The sequence below is a fragment of the Rousettus aegyptiacus genome, unplaced genomic scaffold (assembly GCF_014176215.1).
Source record: "Rousettus aegyptiacus isolate mRouAeg1 unplaced genomic scaffold, mRouAeg1.p scaffold_m13_p_7, whole genome shotgun sequence".
Classification (NCBI taxonomy): Eukaryota; Metazoa; Chordata; class Mammalia; order Chiroptera; family Pteropodidae; genus Rousettus; species Rousettus aegyptiacus.
The window spans coordinates 59,944,572-59,962,516 of record NW_023416310.1 but is presented as its reverse complement, the minus strand read 5'-3'; the positions used below and the strand labels follow the sequence as shown (position 1 = coordinate 59,962,516).

The following is a 17,945-nucleotide window of genomic DNA, read 5'->3' as shown; positions in this document are numbered from 1 at the left end:
CAAAAGAAGACTCCTTTAAATGAGTAATTGGAATAATTGTTTCGTAATACATATAACTGCCAGGGTTGTTTGTTTGTTTTTAAACTCTAACTCTAGAGTGATTATTGTAATTTGGGGGTCAGTTATATTTTCACCACAGTGTCAGTGGCAAAAATGTGTTCACTTTAAGCTGGTCATGAATCTTTACCTTTTATTTTGTTACTTTTTAGGAGACGATCTAGTGCTTCTAAGTTTTTAACACAAAGATGGAAAACCAGGGCCTCAGTTCAGCCCTTAAACATTTTGGCTGGACCCATCTAGTATTGCCCAATACAGTGTTTTTCAAAAATTTGAATCATCTTTTAATACTTTAGATCTTTGAAAAATTTAAATTCTGACCACACCAAACTGATGTCCTGGACAGTGAGCAGTGGCGAGGGCTGTGTGGTAGCTGTCCCTGGGTGGGGCCTCTTCTCGGAGTTTGTGGCACACATGACCTTGGGCCACTTGTCACCAGAGGTTGCCTGTGCTGGCCAGCAGACATGTGTCTTGACACTTCCATTGTAGGGGATCGAGGACGTCCTCCTTCATGACTTTCTGGAAGATGTTTCTATTCAATACCTGAAATCTGTCCGGTTGTTTAGTAAGAAATTTAAACTGTGGCTGCTTAATGCTTTGGAAGGTTTTCCAGCCCTTTTGCAGATCTCCAAACTCAAAGGTAGGTGTCAGTGGAAAAAATAAATTCTGTGAGAGCAGATGTGAAATCTGACTTTCAGCCTGGGCGGTACCTCTCAGCAGTGGAATGCTCACTCCTCCTCACGCCCAAATACAATCTATAGGCCTGACCTGCTCAGAACTATTGGCTTTTACTGAGGATGGGTTCTGGTGTTGATCCATCCACATCTTTCTGTCAGTTCTGCCTTATGCACAATAATGTGGACTTTTGACAGGTCCAAGGGATGAGAGGTGTGGCAAAGGTGTAGAACTGTTGCAAAGTTAGGAAGTGCCTCCTGTTGCCTGCTGCACATCTTCCTCTTCAAGTAGCTCCCTGAGGGCAGCTCGCAGCCCTCACTCATTGCCCCCTGGAGCGGGGTGACCAGGGCGGACCAAGGATCTGGCTCCAACACTCCTCCACTTCTCTGTGCTCTCTGTGGCCTCCCAGGAGGCTTCAAAGAACATTGCTTCCTCCTTAGAAATTTCTCCCGTATCCTTAAGTTTCTCACACCTTTGGGGCCACCAGGACATTCACACTTTTGTGGTCTCAGTCTCCCTGCTGACTTTCTAGAGCACTTTTTCTTTCTATCTGGTTGCCAGGATGTAGTCTCTGAATTATGACTTTCACCAAGCTGTCTGTCTGCTCAGGGCCTCTGTGGCTTTTGTTAAACAACACACAGGCCTGCTGTGTGGGTACCATGTTTTATGGCCCCAGAAATAGCCTTTGTGAGGTTTCTCCATCACTGCCTAAAGCTCTCTCCAGCATCCCCTCCCCACCAGGGTCCTATTGTTTTGGGGCCAGCATGGGTCCACTCCCATTACCAAGGCCTGCCAGTTATCTCCCTATACTTCTGTAAGTCTTGCTTTCTTTGCACATTATTTGCTGGTTTTTCAGAGTGCCTAGGGAATAAGACATTGACTAATGTCACTCACCATCCCTGCACCCTGACCCTCTTGGAAAATTTTACCTCGCTAGGCTGGACCCATGGGCCCATGTGGGTGCCAGCCAAGAAGGAAGCAGGGAGGGGGAACTGCAGAGTGCAAGTGGGGCCTGGGACTTGCCATGACAGGGGAGGAAAAGCCCCATCCTGTTTTCCCAGGGTCACTTCACTACCTGCCTGGTTCAAGTTTCCGGTTTCTCTCAGTGCCTCCTCTAGGCTACTTCCGTTAGCTTTCTAGTTAGGTGAGGGTCCTGTCTCCAGCCTCAGTGCACTTCGCTCCATACCCAATGATTATTTTAAAATGGCGATTTGATCAATTAATCTTCTGTGACCTTCAGTGCCTGAAAGGTCCACTCTTCTTCCCTCTCTGTGCAAAGTCTTTCACTGCTTGGCCTCTGGGCCCCTTCCCACTCTCCATCCCCCAAGAGACCGTCGTTGGTGCTCCCCAGCAACACAACACTGGTTGTCCCCCGAAAAGCTCTCATTCCTGCTATTCTGTGTACCTAGATGGCCTCCCTCACCCTCATTCCCTTGGCTAACTCCTAATTTACATATTCAAGCCAGATTGAATGTCATCTTCTAAGTAAAGCCATATCTGATACCTTCCACCAAACAGGACTCTCCCTCCCCTAAACCCATCGTCTTCTTCCCTGAGCCCTCGCATTGCCAGGGAGCATTTAACTGCTGTTGGGGAGTCATTTGCACACCTGGTGACCCATCCTTAGAGGGCAAGCCCCTTGTGGGTAGAGGTTGCTTGCCTTTGTCCACCAATTCATCGAACACTCAGCAAACATTTATGGGGCACACACCGCATGAGCCTCTCTCGGAAATGTTTGTCACATGAATAAATGAATACATTCAAAAGGAGAGTGCCCTCTTCTTTTTGTGTTTTTCCTTTCCATCCTTTCCTTTCCTTTGATTACATTCCGAGGAGAGCACTGTAGACATGAGAAAATTGGCGAAACTCAGAGCTCCTCAGGGCAAAAATCCTAAACTCCTTTGAGCAGACATGTTAGATGCTGGGATTGCGTAATTTTTCTGGCAGCAGTGGGGAGTATCTCCTGCTGGAACCTCCTAGCCGTTAGGGACAAGGCCAGCGGGCACAGCAGCAGGAAGACGAAGCTGCATGGAGGCCTCGCTGTGCAGGAGGCAGTCTGGACAGCTGTACCCTCCTGGGCACACGTGTGTGCCTCCTGTCCTTGCCTTGTTTTTCCCACTGTCCTACTTAAGGACATGGTGCTATAGTATCGATAATGGCCATGTGTCTTATTCTTAACAGAAGTCACTGTGTTTGTCAAAAGACTAAGAAGAAAGACATACCTTTCCAACATGGCAAAGGTAGGTTTCCACCAACCAGATGGGAGAGAACAAAGCAATATTCTGAAGTGAAAGCTGAAAGCAGCAAGTATCCCCACAGAGCAGGGAGGCCACTTCTGTCCACTTGGAAGGCAAAGGGCAGATGAGAGGACCTTGCTGACCACTGGCTGGGCAGGCCCGGGGGGCCCCGAATGCTCAGTGAGAAGTCTGCCTTCCCCTCCCTTCCTCAGAGAGGCCCCAGTCACCAGTTCTCTGCGCAGGAGCAAAAACAGAGTGAGTAGGTCACTGTTTTAAAATTCCAGAGGGAGACCTTATAAAGGGGCCGGCTAGGACAGCAGGTGTCCAAGGTGAAAGGGCACTGTAGCAGCGCCCGGGACAGACGGGGCCTTTCCCATGACATGGCTATGAACACGGTGTGTCCAGACCACCAGAGACCTTTTCTCTCCTGGGCTGATTATGTCGTCAGTGTTAGAGGAACGTAGAGAAGGGCAGAGGAAAAGCTTATGTAATGCCAGAACACGCGCCACTCAGGCATCTGTCCTGAAATCCTGTGAGCACCAGGTCAGGACAGCTGGGGACAGTCGCTCCGTTCCAAATCTGTCCCAGCTCTGGGGGAGATCAGCCACGCCTCCCCTTTAGTCTTCATTCTTCCAGCACAGAACTTTCCCTGGTCTCCAAGTTCCTGGGGTTGTTCCACCATTACGGGCTAATGGCCTGTCCTATTTCTAGCACATTCACGTATCTGAGCAGGTCAACTGGAGGTAGCCCCACAGTGATACCTTCCTCCCAAGCCAACTCAAGTGGCCAGCTTGGGCCCTAGAACCAGCCCCTGTTCTACATCTTACTTTACACTTCCCGTCAACTGGGAAAATTTTTACTTACCACCCCAAGTGCCGGCAGGTTTCTCCTTTTGCAAAATGGATGTGGCTTTCATGTTTACTCTTGGGGCTGGTGTATGGATGACCCACTGTTCACCTTATAGACCCTGAGAATACAGCGGCCTGACTGAGCCCATTGGACAGCTGAGGAAATCAGCTGCCAGAGGTTAACACAGTGTTTAGACCTCCCAAGAGGAGAGGACAGATACAGCTTCTGAATCCCCACAGCCACCTGCTAGAACTGGACAACGCTACAGCTTCTTCGGGACCACGCTCTCCTCGCAGGCCCTCGATCACCCACTGTTTTCCTCTTTAGAGCAATTTAGGCTTGTCGAGCGGGGTGCAGAGAATAAGAAACAGGGATAGGAAGAGCCACAGTGTCCATAGGGCCCTAAACGCATCTGCCTATGAGCGAAGCATTCTAAAGGCCGGTTTTTCAGAAAAGCGGTTCCAGAATGTGTGAAGTTCGAACATTTTAATGGTGACTGAGGATTCCATTTTAATGGGTAATACCCAAATCCACTTCTCTTTCTTCTCAATGCCAAAAAAAAACCTGGTAATCTAAAGCAGGAGATTAAGCAAAAGTAAAATGATGAGATTTAATTAAGCCGTATGCTTCTCCATTGTCTTTAGACCATGAGAATGGTGCTGAAAAATAACACGAGGGTCAACATTCTGAAGTCAGACCTGCACGCCATCGTGGACATGTCTGAGAAAGCCCTTCCAAGCAGCCTGAGCGGCGCAGATGACCTGGCGAGGAACATGGAGATAAAATGTAAACCCCCCTTCTGCAACTTGCTTTCCTGGGGTGTTCAGTGTATATTTGGGGCTGGCATGGCCAGCACTGATATAAGGATTTCTTAATACTGGTAGTATGTAATTTACTCTTTGATATCATAATTTACCTGCTCCTGCAGAGGGCAAAAAATGCCCCAGAGGAGGTTTTTCCAGGGCTTACCCAAGTGTCCTCCAGGCCAGGAGTCCCCAACCCCCAGGGCGTGGACAGGTACCAGTCCAAGGCCTGTTAGGAACTAGGCCACATAGCTGGAGGTGAGCAGCAGGCAAGCGAGTGAAGCTTCATCCATATTTGCAGTCGCTCCCCAGCACTAGCATTACCGCCTCAGCTCCACCTCAGATCATCAGGGATTAGGTTCTCACAGGAGCACTGGTGGCAGAAAGGTTGGGAACCGCTGCTCTAGGCCTTCGTGCCAACACATGTGTTTGTTGAGTGAATAAATGAGCATATGAGTGTGGTTGCTGCTTGACAATAATTCTTCCTAGAAATCAACCTGGAGTGTCTCCTTTGGGGGAAAAACAAACAAACAAACAAAAACAACCCCCCCCCCTCCAAAAAAGAGAGAGATTGAAATATGCATCAATCTTGTACTTGCACAGACTCAACAGACTCTGGGCCAATCTCTGAGCCGTTCTCTGAGGGCTGCTGAGAGGGGACCGTGGGGACTGTGCTCCCATTTCTTCCTTTCCAGATATGCTCACCAGGACACCCCACGAAAGTCTAGCAGCCTCTTTCTTATAGGCCTACCCCCTGTGTAAACCACCTCCCCAGTGCCTGCACACTCCTTCGGATGTCAGCAGTGGCTTATCCATCTTGGTCCACGCAACATAGTGAGGGCTCATGGTCGCACTTCATATTTCATAACTAGATAGACCCATGAATTCAGAAAGGCATAAAAGCATCACAAGTTGTCCTCTTCCTTTGCCTTGAGGTAGAGCTGGCTTTGGTAGAATTGTGCAGTTATCGAAATAGGTCTATTCTGGGCACTAATAACCTCTGCCCCCCACTTCCCCTCCCACCCTGCCCTCCTGTCCTCTGCTTCTATCACTGTCCCAAATCCCAGCTCCTCCCCTAAATTCTGCTTTCCAGCTAAAGCAGCAACACAAAGGTGAATACTCAGCCCAGCTTCAGAGTTATGAACACCAGTGCTGACTAGTAGGAACCCAGAGGGCCCTGTCCTGAGCTGCTGGCTCCCCCAGAAAACCAGGTGGTCACCCAAATCCTGCTTTTGCCCCCAGCTCAAGCCTGGGAGTCCCAGAAAGGATGAGGTCTCTCCCCCAGGTGCCTACCAGCCTTCCCAGGACTCCTGTGTGCGCGTTGGCATCCTTGGGTGGCCTTCTAAGAGCCCACTGCTGATACCTACTGCAGTGATATCCACTGTAGGTGGATGCCTATATTGTTTCTGGAAGATCTTCCAGACAAGCCCTGACCAAGTCTCAGCCAGGGCCACTGCGACCTCCTGGGCCTTCTAAACTCTGCTGGGTACCCAGCAGCACCCAGAAAGGTGGGAAGGCCAAAGACCCACGTCGCTCAATCTTTACTGAGTCTGTAACCCCGGGCAAGGCACTGAACACCACTCAGCAGCTTTGATGTTTGCCATCAGTTAAAGGACATTAATAAAATACCTCTTTAATGGAAATGGCAAGGAAGAGTGAGATCATGTCTGTATCATGCAGTGAGCTCATCTGAAGCTGGGTTCTGTATAATTACAAGGTGTAGTTATTATTTCAAAATATTTCTTTCCATTCAACGAGTGGCAGATGCGGTTCCTAGGAGGCAACATCACATAACTCTGAACCAGATGACCGCAGAGGTGACAAATCCAGCCTTAGAATGCATCCTTTGTTTTCAAAACGAGTGCCGGGCTGCAGGGAACGCCTCTGAACCATAGTTCTGATGCTTTTCCCCTAGGTTACCTGTACACAAGTACCTGCGGGAAAATTCTGATGCATCACTGATGATCTTTTTGTTTGTTTTGTTTTGTTATAGGTTTAAGCAATTTAATTTCGTTGCTGGGGACGTCCACAGACCTCAGTGTGTTCCTGAATTGTCTATCTTCAAACCTTCAAGCACTTGTCTTCCAGGTACAAAACCATAATCTTTTTTGAGGGAAGAAGTGGATGTTGATCATTCTAGCACCTAGTGCCCGTGACATTGTGGAATGAAAAAGAGTTTCCTCGGGCCAGAAATGTGTCTAGGCAGGTGTGGAGATGAAGGACAGAGAAGTAGTGTCTAACTCCAACAGCAAGCCTGATGCTTTCCTGGGATGTTTCTGCAAAAGACCCTGACAAGTACCGTTCTCCCCAGACGTCAAAACCTCTCCTCCTCCTATACACTCTCATTTGGTGCACACACACCTGAGCACATCCGTGCTCACCCACACATGTGCACTCACCTACAAACACACACCAGCATCCGATATCTGCTTTGCTACAGGAGTGAGACACCCTTACTGGTCTTGTCCACAAGCCTGACTTCACAGCCCAGGAGAAAGGGCAGGAATAAGAATGGAGAATGGGTCCACAGAGACTGTAGAGGGTGTTGAGGGTGCAAACCTCATAGACATGCACCAGAAAACTCCTCAGAAAGGAACCAGAAAACTCCTCAGAAAGGAATCAGAAAACTTCCATTCTTTGAGTATTGAAAATAATCCCCGTAGATTTGATATGGTGTTTCTTCCTCCCCATTGGACTTCAGCAAAGCCTTTATGTAACAGCACTACTGTGTTTAGAGCCGTGTCACTGCCACAACATGCGTCCATTGGCGAGCATCACTGACCGAGGCTTTCAGTCCTCTCACTCAGCCGCTAAGGTCACCAAGCTGAGCCCCCAGGACCCTTAACACCAGCTCTGCCTCATAGCAGGCAACAGGCTCATGCTCTGTGTTAGACCACAGAACACAATGTGTTTCCCAAGTCTCCATCATCTTCAGTCTTCACACATGAGGCGTGTTAGAAAAATGGTGTTTTGTAACTGCATGCCTCTGAAGGGCTTGGCTGATTTAAAAAAAAAAAGAAAGAAAAAAAAAGCAGACTATTGTGGATAAAATATTCAGACTCTTAAAATATAAACCCTCGGGCCTGTCCAAGATGACAAATGGCTTCAGTGTCAGTCCCTGAAAGCGAGCTAGCAGAGGAGTTGTTCTCACGCTGCTCGGCCTGAGAGATGCTCTGTTTGTGCAGAGGGCACCGATGGCCCAGAGCTACTTCTCTTGATGTTTTAGAAAGTATCTTTGTGTTTGTTACTTCTGAGAGCCCCATTTCAGCTGGTCAGAAATATCAGCCCAGGTGGTCAGAAGTCGTGGGGGGAGGATGCTGCTGGTGAGGGCAGTTTGCATGCACCCAAAGGCCAGGGTGATCCCTTGATACTTGGGGGGAGCTTTTGGTGGAGGCAGAAGGGAAAAGAAGCTAAGATGAGAAAACGCATTTCCTTTTTTCTATCCAGCCTCTACATCTCTTCTTCAGAGCCTTCGGTTGAGCCAGTGGGTGGTACACACACATATGATGACACTTAGGGAGGCTTCAGCGCCATTTGTCCCAACAGATACATGTGAAATTCATATGACTCCATTGTTTCCTAAATCATCTGTAGTGTGACCCAAGGCTTGGAAAGTTTGTCCGCATGTAGAGGCATCTCATTGGTACCTACTTTAGTGCCGCTTAGGCTGTCGGATGACCTCAGCTCTACTAGACTTGTAGGCGGGAACTTCCAGTCTTCGGATAATTTACAGGGTGTAGGGGCCAGCTTTGTGCTTTCCAAAATCAGCACCATTACTTTTTATCATTATGGGATGTGCCACTTCCCACAATATCAAACTTGGCAGGGGTAACACAGCCACTGATCCTCTCGATAGCAACTGCCAAGTGGGCTTCAGCAAGATTGACTCTGCGGTGTCACGCTTCACAAGGGACCTCTCTTTAAAACTCGTGTGAGATTCAAAAAAAAAGAAAAAGAAAAAGTAGTCCAGTTCTCCACTTCCTTCCTTCTATCCAACTTCAATGGGTTTTTGCCTGATGATTCGGGGGAGATGAAGCAAGTCCAGAAGTGGATCAGTGGGCCACAGCCTCCGTTCCCATCTATCATTTCTTTCTCTTTTTACTCGGTCACTTGAAAATGTCTGTGCCTGACAAATGTGCGTACTTGAAAACATGCTCTTCTCCATTTTGTCATAAATCCTAGTGGGTTTTTTTTTCCCTCACAAAAACGTAACAGCCAAGCAGAAGCAAAGAGGAGTTCATCAAATTGGCCGCCAGCTTCCAGCTAAGATGGAATTTTCTCCTCACAGCTGTGAGCAAAGCCATGACCCTCTGCCACAGAGACAGTTTTGGTAAGTCTGAGAATGCCAAATATTTGCATTTTACTCTTAAAATGTTAGTATAGCATAAGAATTTTCCAGGTTGCTATGTAGAATCCAGTCATTAACTTTTTAATGTAAAGTACAACACAGACAACAGAAAAACACTCAAAACCATAGTAACTCTTTTTTGATGGCATCATAAGAGTCCATCAAATAAGCTTTCTAGGGCTTTAGACTCCTGTGTATTAGAGGCTTATTCCTACAGCTGATGCTCAGGGGCCTTGGGCAGGGTCCGGAAACCATGTTCCACACGAAGAGGGGAAACTACTGGTGTTAGGATTTCTACTTCTTGTGGCTTTTAACTGTCAGGGAAGGTCACATGTGTCACCTCCATGGCTCAGATGCAGCATAGTCGAGTTATAGGAAAGGCAGTTCACCACGGAACCCTCCAGGCCCATGAGAAGGATAATTCATCTCAACAGATACTTATCGTCCTTACAAAGTCCCAGACACTTTTCCATAGAGCAGTAGTAAAACAAAGCCATGGCCCCTACGAGCTTGCACACTGACCGGGGGAAGAACCCTGACCACAGGAGGAACCCTGACCACAGGGCTGCCAGGCGCCCTCGCAGCCGGGAGGCTGAACACTAGAGAGAAGACACACTCTACTTTGAGTCGGTTTTGTGAACGCTCAGCCTCTTTCGAAGGTTGCTGCTATAAGCAGCAACTTGTAGGTGGGTGACAGCCACTTGTAGTGAGGCCCTCCCTTGATTAAGTCCAGAATGACTCTGCTTTCTGCCTACGCTCTTCCAGACCAAAGTGACAGAGCAGAGCCATGTGCAATCACAGGAAGAAGGCCAGCCCTGTGGCTGCTGCTTTTCCCCGTCTGCTTTCTCTGGACTTCCATGTGAATTCAAAGTCCTCAAACCAAAGTCCTCTTCAAGTGGAACATGGTTTCCGGATCCTGCTAAAGGCCCCTCAGCATCAGCTGCAGGAGTCGGGCTCTAATATGTAGGAGTCTAAAGCCCCAGAAAAGTTGTTAGTTTCACAGCGATCTGTTTATCTGCCCACCTGTCTGCCTATCCATCTAATTATTCATTTTGGGTTGCTATTTCAATGTAGGCTCCTGGCATCTGTTTCATTTGCTGCTTGTGGAATATGTGATTCATATACTGCAGTCATGCATAGAAGAGGAAGAGGAGGATGACGACGTGGGGAGTCTCCAGGAGATGCCGCCAGATGACCATTCTCTTGTCCGGCCAGACCAGACACCTTTCCATCCCCCAGAGTCTCCACCATCTCAGGAACACAGAAGCCCTAGTGTGGATCCACCTCGTGCAGTGCTGACACACATGACCCAGAGCTGGTGCCCCGCAGGCATGAACGGCGTGGTTCTTGGGGTCCTGGGCTTCCTGGTGGACACAGTCACAGGCGAGAAGGTACAGACACTGGGGGCCCAACTTCCACACAGTTTTTCAAGGGCAATAAGAACTACCAGGTGGTTACGAAACCCATGAAGACCCCATTGTTCAAACATCGATACAGGATTCTAGAGTCATCTTTTCTTTAGGTCATTTTTCCAGGAATGATTATAACCGCTTATCTGTTGGTCACAAGCTGGCTCAGTGTTAGGGTGCATTGATATGAACCTGGCATGATTAGGGGTACAGAATATGTGGGTGTCAGAGCTTTCCTGACATGGTTAGGCTAACTGGGCAATAGATTGCCACGGACTGCTACCTGAGTGGAATGCACTGAAATGCCTCTGGGATTCAAAGGAAAGAAACATTGAATAGAAAGGATTTTGAAAAGATAAAATTGGAGTACATCTTGAGAGATATAAAATTAAGAATTGATATTTATCCAACACCTACTGTATGCCTTTTGTATACATTATCTCAAAGACATACAATTTTACAGAGTAACTGCTCTTATCATTTTCATGCCATGGATGAGGAAACTGAGGCCCAGAGAAACTAAGTGACTTGCACAAAGTCACATAGCAAGTAAATGGTAGAACAGAGATTAGAGCCCTGGCCTGCCCAGTATCAAGTCCATTCTTTTCCCACAACAGTAGATCAGAGGAGGGTGGCCCATGCCCTGAGAAGAGTAGGATGCTGGTTGGAGAAGACACCAAACGAGGACAGGAAGGGCAGCCAGACTGATGCAGGAAGCAACCGAAACACCACCTCCAGTGTGGGGGACCAGCCATTTTAAAAACAAAAAGTCTTGACAACAATCATCTTGGTACTAATTTCTAAAACTTCTGTACCTATGTCTGAAAGCTTAGCCACTTTATACAGAATTACTTTTGCACTCGGAAATTCCCCTTCTGAGTGGATGAATTGTGTTTGGTAGGAGACCATTAAAAGGCGTTACTCTCAACCTGGGTTAATAGTGGCTACTACACTACAGTCCTCGAAATAACCAGAACCTTCCAGGGACTTCTCCTTCCTGAATAAACCCTCATTCCCCAGAGTATAGAGAACCTGTATAAACCATTACCGAGCGCTACTTTAAAAAGATACCGTGCTGAACAAAAATAATATGAGTAGAAGCAAAGAAATTCATCTCCCAGGTTTACGCATTCTCTGTATTTGGTCTAACCTGGCAACAGTAAATTCATATACCCAGCTGCCTTCAATGATCTTGGTGCAGTAGATTCAGATGTGTTTCTGTAAATAAGAAGTTAGTCTCCTCTGTGAAGGTATATGCAAAGAGGCGTGACCAATGAGGCCTGAAATAGTGAAATATTGACCCCAAATCAGGGACCCAATGGCTGGGGGAAGGGAAGCTAGGCCGCCTCAGAAGAGAAACAGCTGGGAGCAGTTAAGGCTCCTCTCTCCAGCTGGTGTTTCAGGGCTGTTATCAGAGAGAAGGCCCAGTTAGACCTGCAGACTGGGCCAGCTGGCCGGGCTATGCCTCCCTTCTCCCTGACCCTCTGCAGAATATACCCTTTCCTGGCAACAGGGTTATGAGAGGGCTGGCCGGTGGGGAGTTCAGCTGAGTACACTCTGGAACATTCTCTGCAGCCCTAGCAGGACAAGCATTTGTGCTGGACATTCAGCTCCGAGTGTGCAGACCTCTCTGCTCACTGGCTGGGGTGAGAGCTAAGATCGTAGATAATTTGACATGCCCCCGAGTCACCAAGGTAACTGGGAGTTACAAGGTAACTTTTATCTCTTCGGCCACATTTGGAAGTGTGTGGACACTGTTGGACTCCCTGAGCTGGGCATTTAAATACATCATTTCAGCAACCCAATGAGATGCTGTTAGCATGGCCCGCATTTCACAGAGAGTGTAACTGAGGTTCATGAGGGCCTGGCAAACCTTCCCAAGGTCACTTTGCTAATAACGGGCAGAGCAGGGATTCAGACCTCTGTAGATCTCCTTCTGAGACTCTTCTTTTCTAGCACCTTTTCCTCCCCAAAGATTTTAATTCCAAAAGCAGTGAGTTGAGAGTAAATGAAAAATATCTTCAAGTCTGATGATTTGAGGAAATAAGTGAGCCATTCTGGTGCATAACTTCCTGGGTTCAAATTCATATCTTCCACTTATTTGCTGAGAACCATAGGCAAGTTGCTTAATTTTATCCAATCCTTGGTCCCCTTATCTACAAAATAAGAATGATAATATCTAATTCCATAGGGCCATTATGAGGTTTAAGTAAGATGATTATTATTCTTAGAACATAAAATTCTTAAAACATAGTAACTACCCATAAGCAGCAGTCATCATCATTATTTTTCCAACAAAACCTCCTAATCTGAGCACCTCTCCATACATAACACTCTCTACCCGATCCCATAGCAACTCTAAAGTTCATTTGACTTGCAGTGATGTGCCGCATAACATTTGGGTCAACGATGGACCGCATATACAACGGTGATCCTATAAGATTATCATAGAGCTGAAAAGGCCCTATCACCTAGTGATGTCGTAGCACAAAGCATTACTCACATGTTTGTGGTGATGCTGGTACAAACCAACCTGCTATGCTGCCAGTTACATACAGATCATAATACTTGATAATGGTAATAAATGACTATGTTTCTGGTTTATGTATTTATCACACTAAACTTTTTATCTTTATTTTAGAGTTTACTTTTTCTACTTATAAAAAAGTCTGCAGTAAAAAAGCGTGTCGTGTTACGCCGGCAGCAGCCTCCTACATCTCATGTGTACTTGTCTCTTGATTGCATCGTTTTCTCTTGTACTTGATTTAATCTCGTGTTGTTTGTATAGTGATGTGCTGTACAGGCTCCTAGCCCAGGAGCTACGGGCTATCCCACAGAGCCTCAGTGTGCAGTAGGCTAGACCGCCAAGGTTTGTGTCAGTGCACTCTATTAGGTTTGCACAACGATGAAGTCGCCCAACGACTCATTTCTCAGAACCTAACACTGTGGTTAAGTGGTGCATGACTGTGTATTTAATTCATGGAAACAATAGGGAAGATATTAAATACTTAATTGAACTACATAATAAAGCAATACAAGCAGATGAATGTCAGGTAATCCAGGGTAATATGCATTGGAGATTAATTAAACCTGCTTTTGTTGGTGAATGCCTGCTGAATTAGCTATAATGACTTAAATAGTCTAACACCAAAAAGTCACACTCATCTAATTTTCATTGCATTCATTATTCAGCATTGCACCCATCATCATCAAGAAAGCACACCCTGTGCCCCATCTGCACTCATCTGCCACGAGTTAACACCCCATTCGGCTGCACATCTGTGTCAGCCTCATTTTTTAAACAATTTATCACTGCCCTGCACCTACTGTAAGAGCTAAAGTCAGCATTCTGATTGCCATATCCATCTGTCACTCTGCACATTCTAGGAATGTTCTAAATAGTAAGATGCCAAGGTGTGTTTAAGAATAAATTTAAAAATTATACTGATATTAAATAAAGAACCTCCTTTTAAGAAATATACCACACAGTTTTTTAAGTCATGGGCTCAAGGATTAAAGCACAGCAAAAGCATTAAAATATAAGTGACTCTTCAGCTATAGGGTAAAGGTAAAGACAATTTTTTTTGAGAGAAGAGAAACATCTTTTCATTGGCTGGTGAGAGTTATGGAATTTAGAGAGAAAGGGTGAGAAATGTCCTTTCATTAACCTTGCATTGGAGGTAATCTTCTGCACATCTTTGTCAAAATATAGTAGCTTGTAGGGGAGTTATTGATGGAATCAGACCAAGAAAATACATCTCCATTGATTTTTGAGAGTAATCGTGTACTTGAAGATTTGCTTATCTTCCAAGTACCCTTAGAGCTAAGGGGAGGATGGCATAGCATCTTTGTTTCTTTGATAGGAAAACTTGCTCGGGCAAGTCAGATGACTTATCTGAGAGCTGACACTTCAACTAACCCCAGAATCTGTGAATCTCTCAAATCTATTACTACCCAGTTGAGTGTCAACTTAATCAGTGGTTGTTTTCACAGACTTTCCCTCTTTATCTACTGGTATACTTGATGGATGGTGGAGGTAGGGCCTATGTGAGAACGTAAGCCAACAACGTCAGCTCAGAACTGACGAGAATGCAGGACCATATCTAAGAATGCAGCCAAAGTGATGTGCACTACAGCTACACAGAGACCCATGGATAGTTCACAGTCTCCTTAATTTTCACAAGTGAGCCTTGCTCTCTCATGTCTTTAATGGGAGAGCATTGATTTGTAATTAGTGCCTCACAACAGCTAGGCTGCCACTCCTTTTTCTAGAGAGAGCCCGCCTGCTCCCACTCCCTGTGGTCTCTCTCCTTTGCACCGTCCCAGGGTTGATAGTCCTTCTATACAGTCCTCACTAGACCCTGAATGTTCCCTTGAGAAATTAGAAATAAATACACAAGCTTCCCCTTTAGGTCCCGAGGTGAGGACGAGAGCATGGTAGAAGAATTCAAATGGTGGGTCCTGCAATAGAAAATAGTGTAACTTTTTCTTTCTACCTTTTGCTTTTAAATGTCTACCCCTTGCAGCTCATCCAGGTATTATTGGAAGACAAAGCCACCGAAAGCACAGTCAAACTCAGCCTTCCTGTGGGACAAGAAGCTCTCGTCACCTTAAAAGATGGACAAAAATTTGTGATTCACATATCGGATGTACCCCAAAGCTCTGGAAATATTTATTTCAGGGAAAGCAATGCTAATAATAAGTAAGAGTATTCATTTGAATAGGATGTGAGAAAGCATAGCTTTTCATTCTTAAAAATATGTTAAATGCTGACACTTTGGTATTGCTAAGAAAGAAGATTGTATGTACATAATGATATAGCATTGTCTATTTTATGTCTGTGTGTATTTCAAAGAGTTGGTTTTGATGGAACCCATAAACTGATTTGGAGAATAATTTTTGCCTCTGTTGCTTTTCTTTGGGGCTTTCCAAGTATTTCCATTTGAGGGCTTAACAGAAGAGAAATTTGAGAAATCTTGTCAGAAGTAAAAAAAATGAACATATCTCCAGAGAAAGATAAATTTTGAGAAATGTGAATTGGTACAAGCAGTAAAAGGCCATTGGTAATATATATTTTGTTCTTCCCCTTGGAAGTGTTCCAATAAAAATAGAATTTATAGAAAAATCCCCTCAGGCAGTGAAAAACAGGAAAAGAAAAAAAACTTGGTAGCACTGTTAGACTTACTCACTGGTGCAATCAACCATCCCAACTTACTTTGGTTTGCCATTTCAGCTTCCTTAGAGTGAGGTATGGTTTTGAATCCAACAATGTCCAAACAAATGAGGATGTCCTGCTATGAATCACTTTTTATTCCTCTTTATATAACAAAATCCTAAAAAAACATTGAAACTAGGATCACTGTTAAATGTTATAATATTGGTTATAACTGGTTATAATATTGAAACTGGTTATAATATTGAAAAGGAATTTAACAATTCATGCTTACCATGATTTCTGGTTTAGGTAGAAATAATAGAGAATATTTTATTGATCTCATATTTTATATAAGAAAGGAATTAGATTTCCTTAAATGCTTGGAAATTTTAAAGAAACATAAGAATGAGATGTCACTAGATTCATTAAGAACTATCCTTCTTAATGGCTAAAAAAGTAACTCTATTTTAGAGCTCCTTAGCACTACATTTAATATGTTATCTCATTTCTTAGGCTATTGAAAGTAGTTATTTGTCAAAGAATAACTCAGAGATATTTTCTGTGCTCACTGTTCAGTGTCTTTGCATATTTATTTGCTCACATGTTAAGTAGATAGGTGATGAACTGAGTTGAGAAACAAAGGCAATAATAAGATTTATCAGTCTTGGAACAGTGAATTTTGTTTACATATTTGGGGGTAAACTGATTTTCTGGGAGCTAGCAGAGGGCATTCTGTCCTTGAAAAGGCCAACCAAGTTTATTGAAGAAAATTGTGTATCCGTGGAGTTAGAAGTTAGGATAGGAATGAGGGTGGCTAAGAACAGAGAGGAGACGAAAGGGCATCTTGGACCTTCTTAGTGATCTAAATTTGGTCTGAGGGATGGCCAGATAGTGTGTCTGCCTTGTGAAAATGTGTCGCAAAGCTTACAATCTGATTTTACTTTCCTGTATATGTTATGTGAAAATGTGTTTTTAAAAATGGAAGGCATAGCACACGTTAAGGGGATTGTATTGGAGGTTCCTGGTGGAAGAAGGGTAGGAAGCACACAGGTCCAGGAGAAATCAAGCCGGGTTTGAAAAGCCCCTGGATGCCAAGGATTATTGTTGTGGGACTGGAACTGTGCCTGCCACCTACTTCTTTGTTTTCCCTCCCACTCTGCTGCCTTGATGGGCTGAGGCAGGAGGCTAAGCAACCACAGACTTCAAGTCCTAATGCAGTTCTCAGCCAGGGGAAGGGAGGAGCTGTATCTTGAATAAAGTTTGAGACCTATACTAATACACTAGCAGAGATGGCTCTTATGATTGAAAGTAACTGGTGGTCTTCTATTATTTGAAAGTGGACATGAACAGAAATTCCCTCTAGCTCCTCTCCCAAACTTGGATTTTTATCCAAGAGCTAGAAATAATCCACAGAGCTGGTGCAAAGATTGTTCTCTGCTTGCACCATCTATCAGTCCATGATTGCAGCATTACCAACTAATCTGCTATGACTGAAAACAGCTCCCACTTATTTAATATTCCTCACCAGCACACAGATCACTTGGATGTTCTTGTTGATTTAGACTGGACTTGTCAAACTTCGCTTGGCCATCTGCAGTCGCTGACAGGCTCGTTGGGGGCTGGCCGGTCTATGGTGGCCTTTATCAGGATGACCCGGCTCTTTGTTGCATAGCCCCACATCCTTCCAGCAGGCTGGCTAGCTTGTGCATGTTCTCATGGTAGAGGTGGGCCCAAGAAAGCAAAAGTGGGAACACACAAGTATGTTTTCATGCTTCTGCTTGTGACAGTGTGTTCCTATCCCATTGGCTAAAGCAATGTAGATAAAGGGTAGGGACACAATAAATGATGTGAACACAGGAAAGTTTCAGACAACCACAGGCATCAATTTCAATCTACCTTATCAAGTTCAACCCAATGCAATATCTAACTCTAAATCATTATCCCACGTGTTTTGTTAGGGAGACAGTCTTCCAATGGACATGGCTGGTCCAAGGTCACCCAGCCAGCATCAGTATGGATTCCATGATCATCTCCATGACATTGTCCACTGTGACATTGTTACAGCACTGGCCATGCATGCAAACGAAGTTGACATAAATATTTAATCCTCAATTATACATAAAGGCAATAGTATTTTCTGAAACAGTAATTTGAAATAGAAATAATAATGATACCCTGTACAAATAAAATTCTCCCCAGGGCACATCACTATTGTAACTGTAGTTCTTACAGAAAGAGAAGCATGCCAAACTTTTCTTCATGGTAATAATAGCTACACCCCCATAGATCTTGGAATATAAATTCACTCATGATGATGTTAATGAAAGCCCATTAACATTCTGGCAGCAGATAGATTTTCCAAAAACAGATATTTGATCTAAACTGTACAGCAATGTGTTCTATAATTATTTG

At 45.0% G+C, this 17,945-nt stretch overlaps 1 protein-coding gene and 1 long non-coding RNA gene across 3 annotated transcripts in view; one reads left to right on the top strand and one right to left on the bottom strand.

Annotated features, from left to right (window-relative positions):
* Nucleotides 1–15,263, top strand: part of RFX8 (regulatory factor X8) — a 51,677-nt gene extending 36,414 nt beyond the window's left edge. The window contains exons 9-15 of one of the 2 annotated variants that reach the window (XM_016120746.2): nucleotides 547–697; nucleotides 2,914–2,972; nucleotides 4,463–4,604; nucleotides 6,615–6,709; nucleotides 8,837–8,951; nucleotides 10,044–10,360; nucleotides 14,905–15,263. In XM_016120746.2, coding sequence (XP_015976232.2) covers nucleotides 547–697; nucleotides 2,914–2,972; nucleotides 4,463–4,604; nucleotides 6,615–6,709; nucleotides 8,837–8,951; nucleotides 10,044–10,360; nucleotides 14,905–15,084 — 1,059 coding nt within the window. In that variant the 3' untranslated portion in view covers nucleotides 15,085–15,263. Of the gene's footprint in view, nucleotides 1–546; nucleotides 698–2,913; nucleotides 2,973–4,462; nucleotides 4,605–6,614; nucleotides 6,710–8,836; nucleotides 8,952–10,043; nucleotides 10,361–14,904 lie in introns of those variants that run through there. The other variant, XM_036224961.1, reaches the window with a different exon arrangement.
* On the bottom strand, nucleotides 10,349–17,335 carry LOC118605438. The gene is made up of 3 exons (XR_004952146.1): nucleotides 17,059–17,335; nucleotides 15,594–15,711; nucleotides 10,349–12,534 (listed from the first exon to the last, which is right to left on the bottom strand). It is a non-coding gene; the product is annotated as an uncharacterized LOC118605438 (long non-coding RNA).
* Between the last annotated feature and the right edge of the window lie 610 nt (nucleotides 17,336–17,945).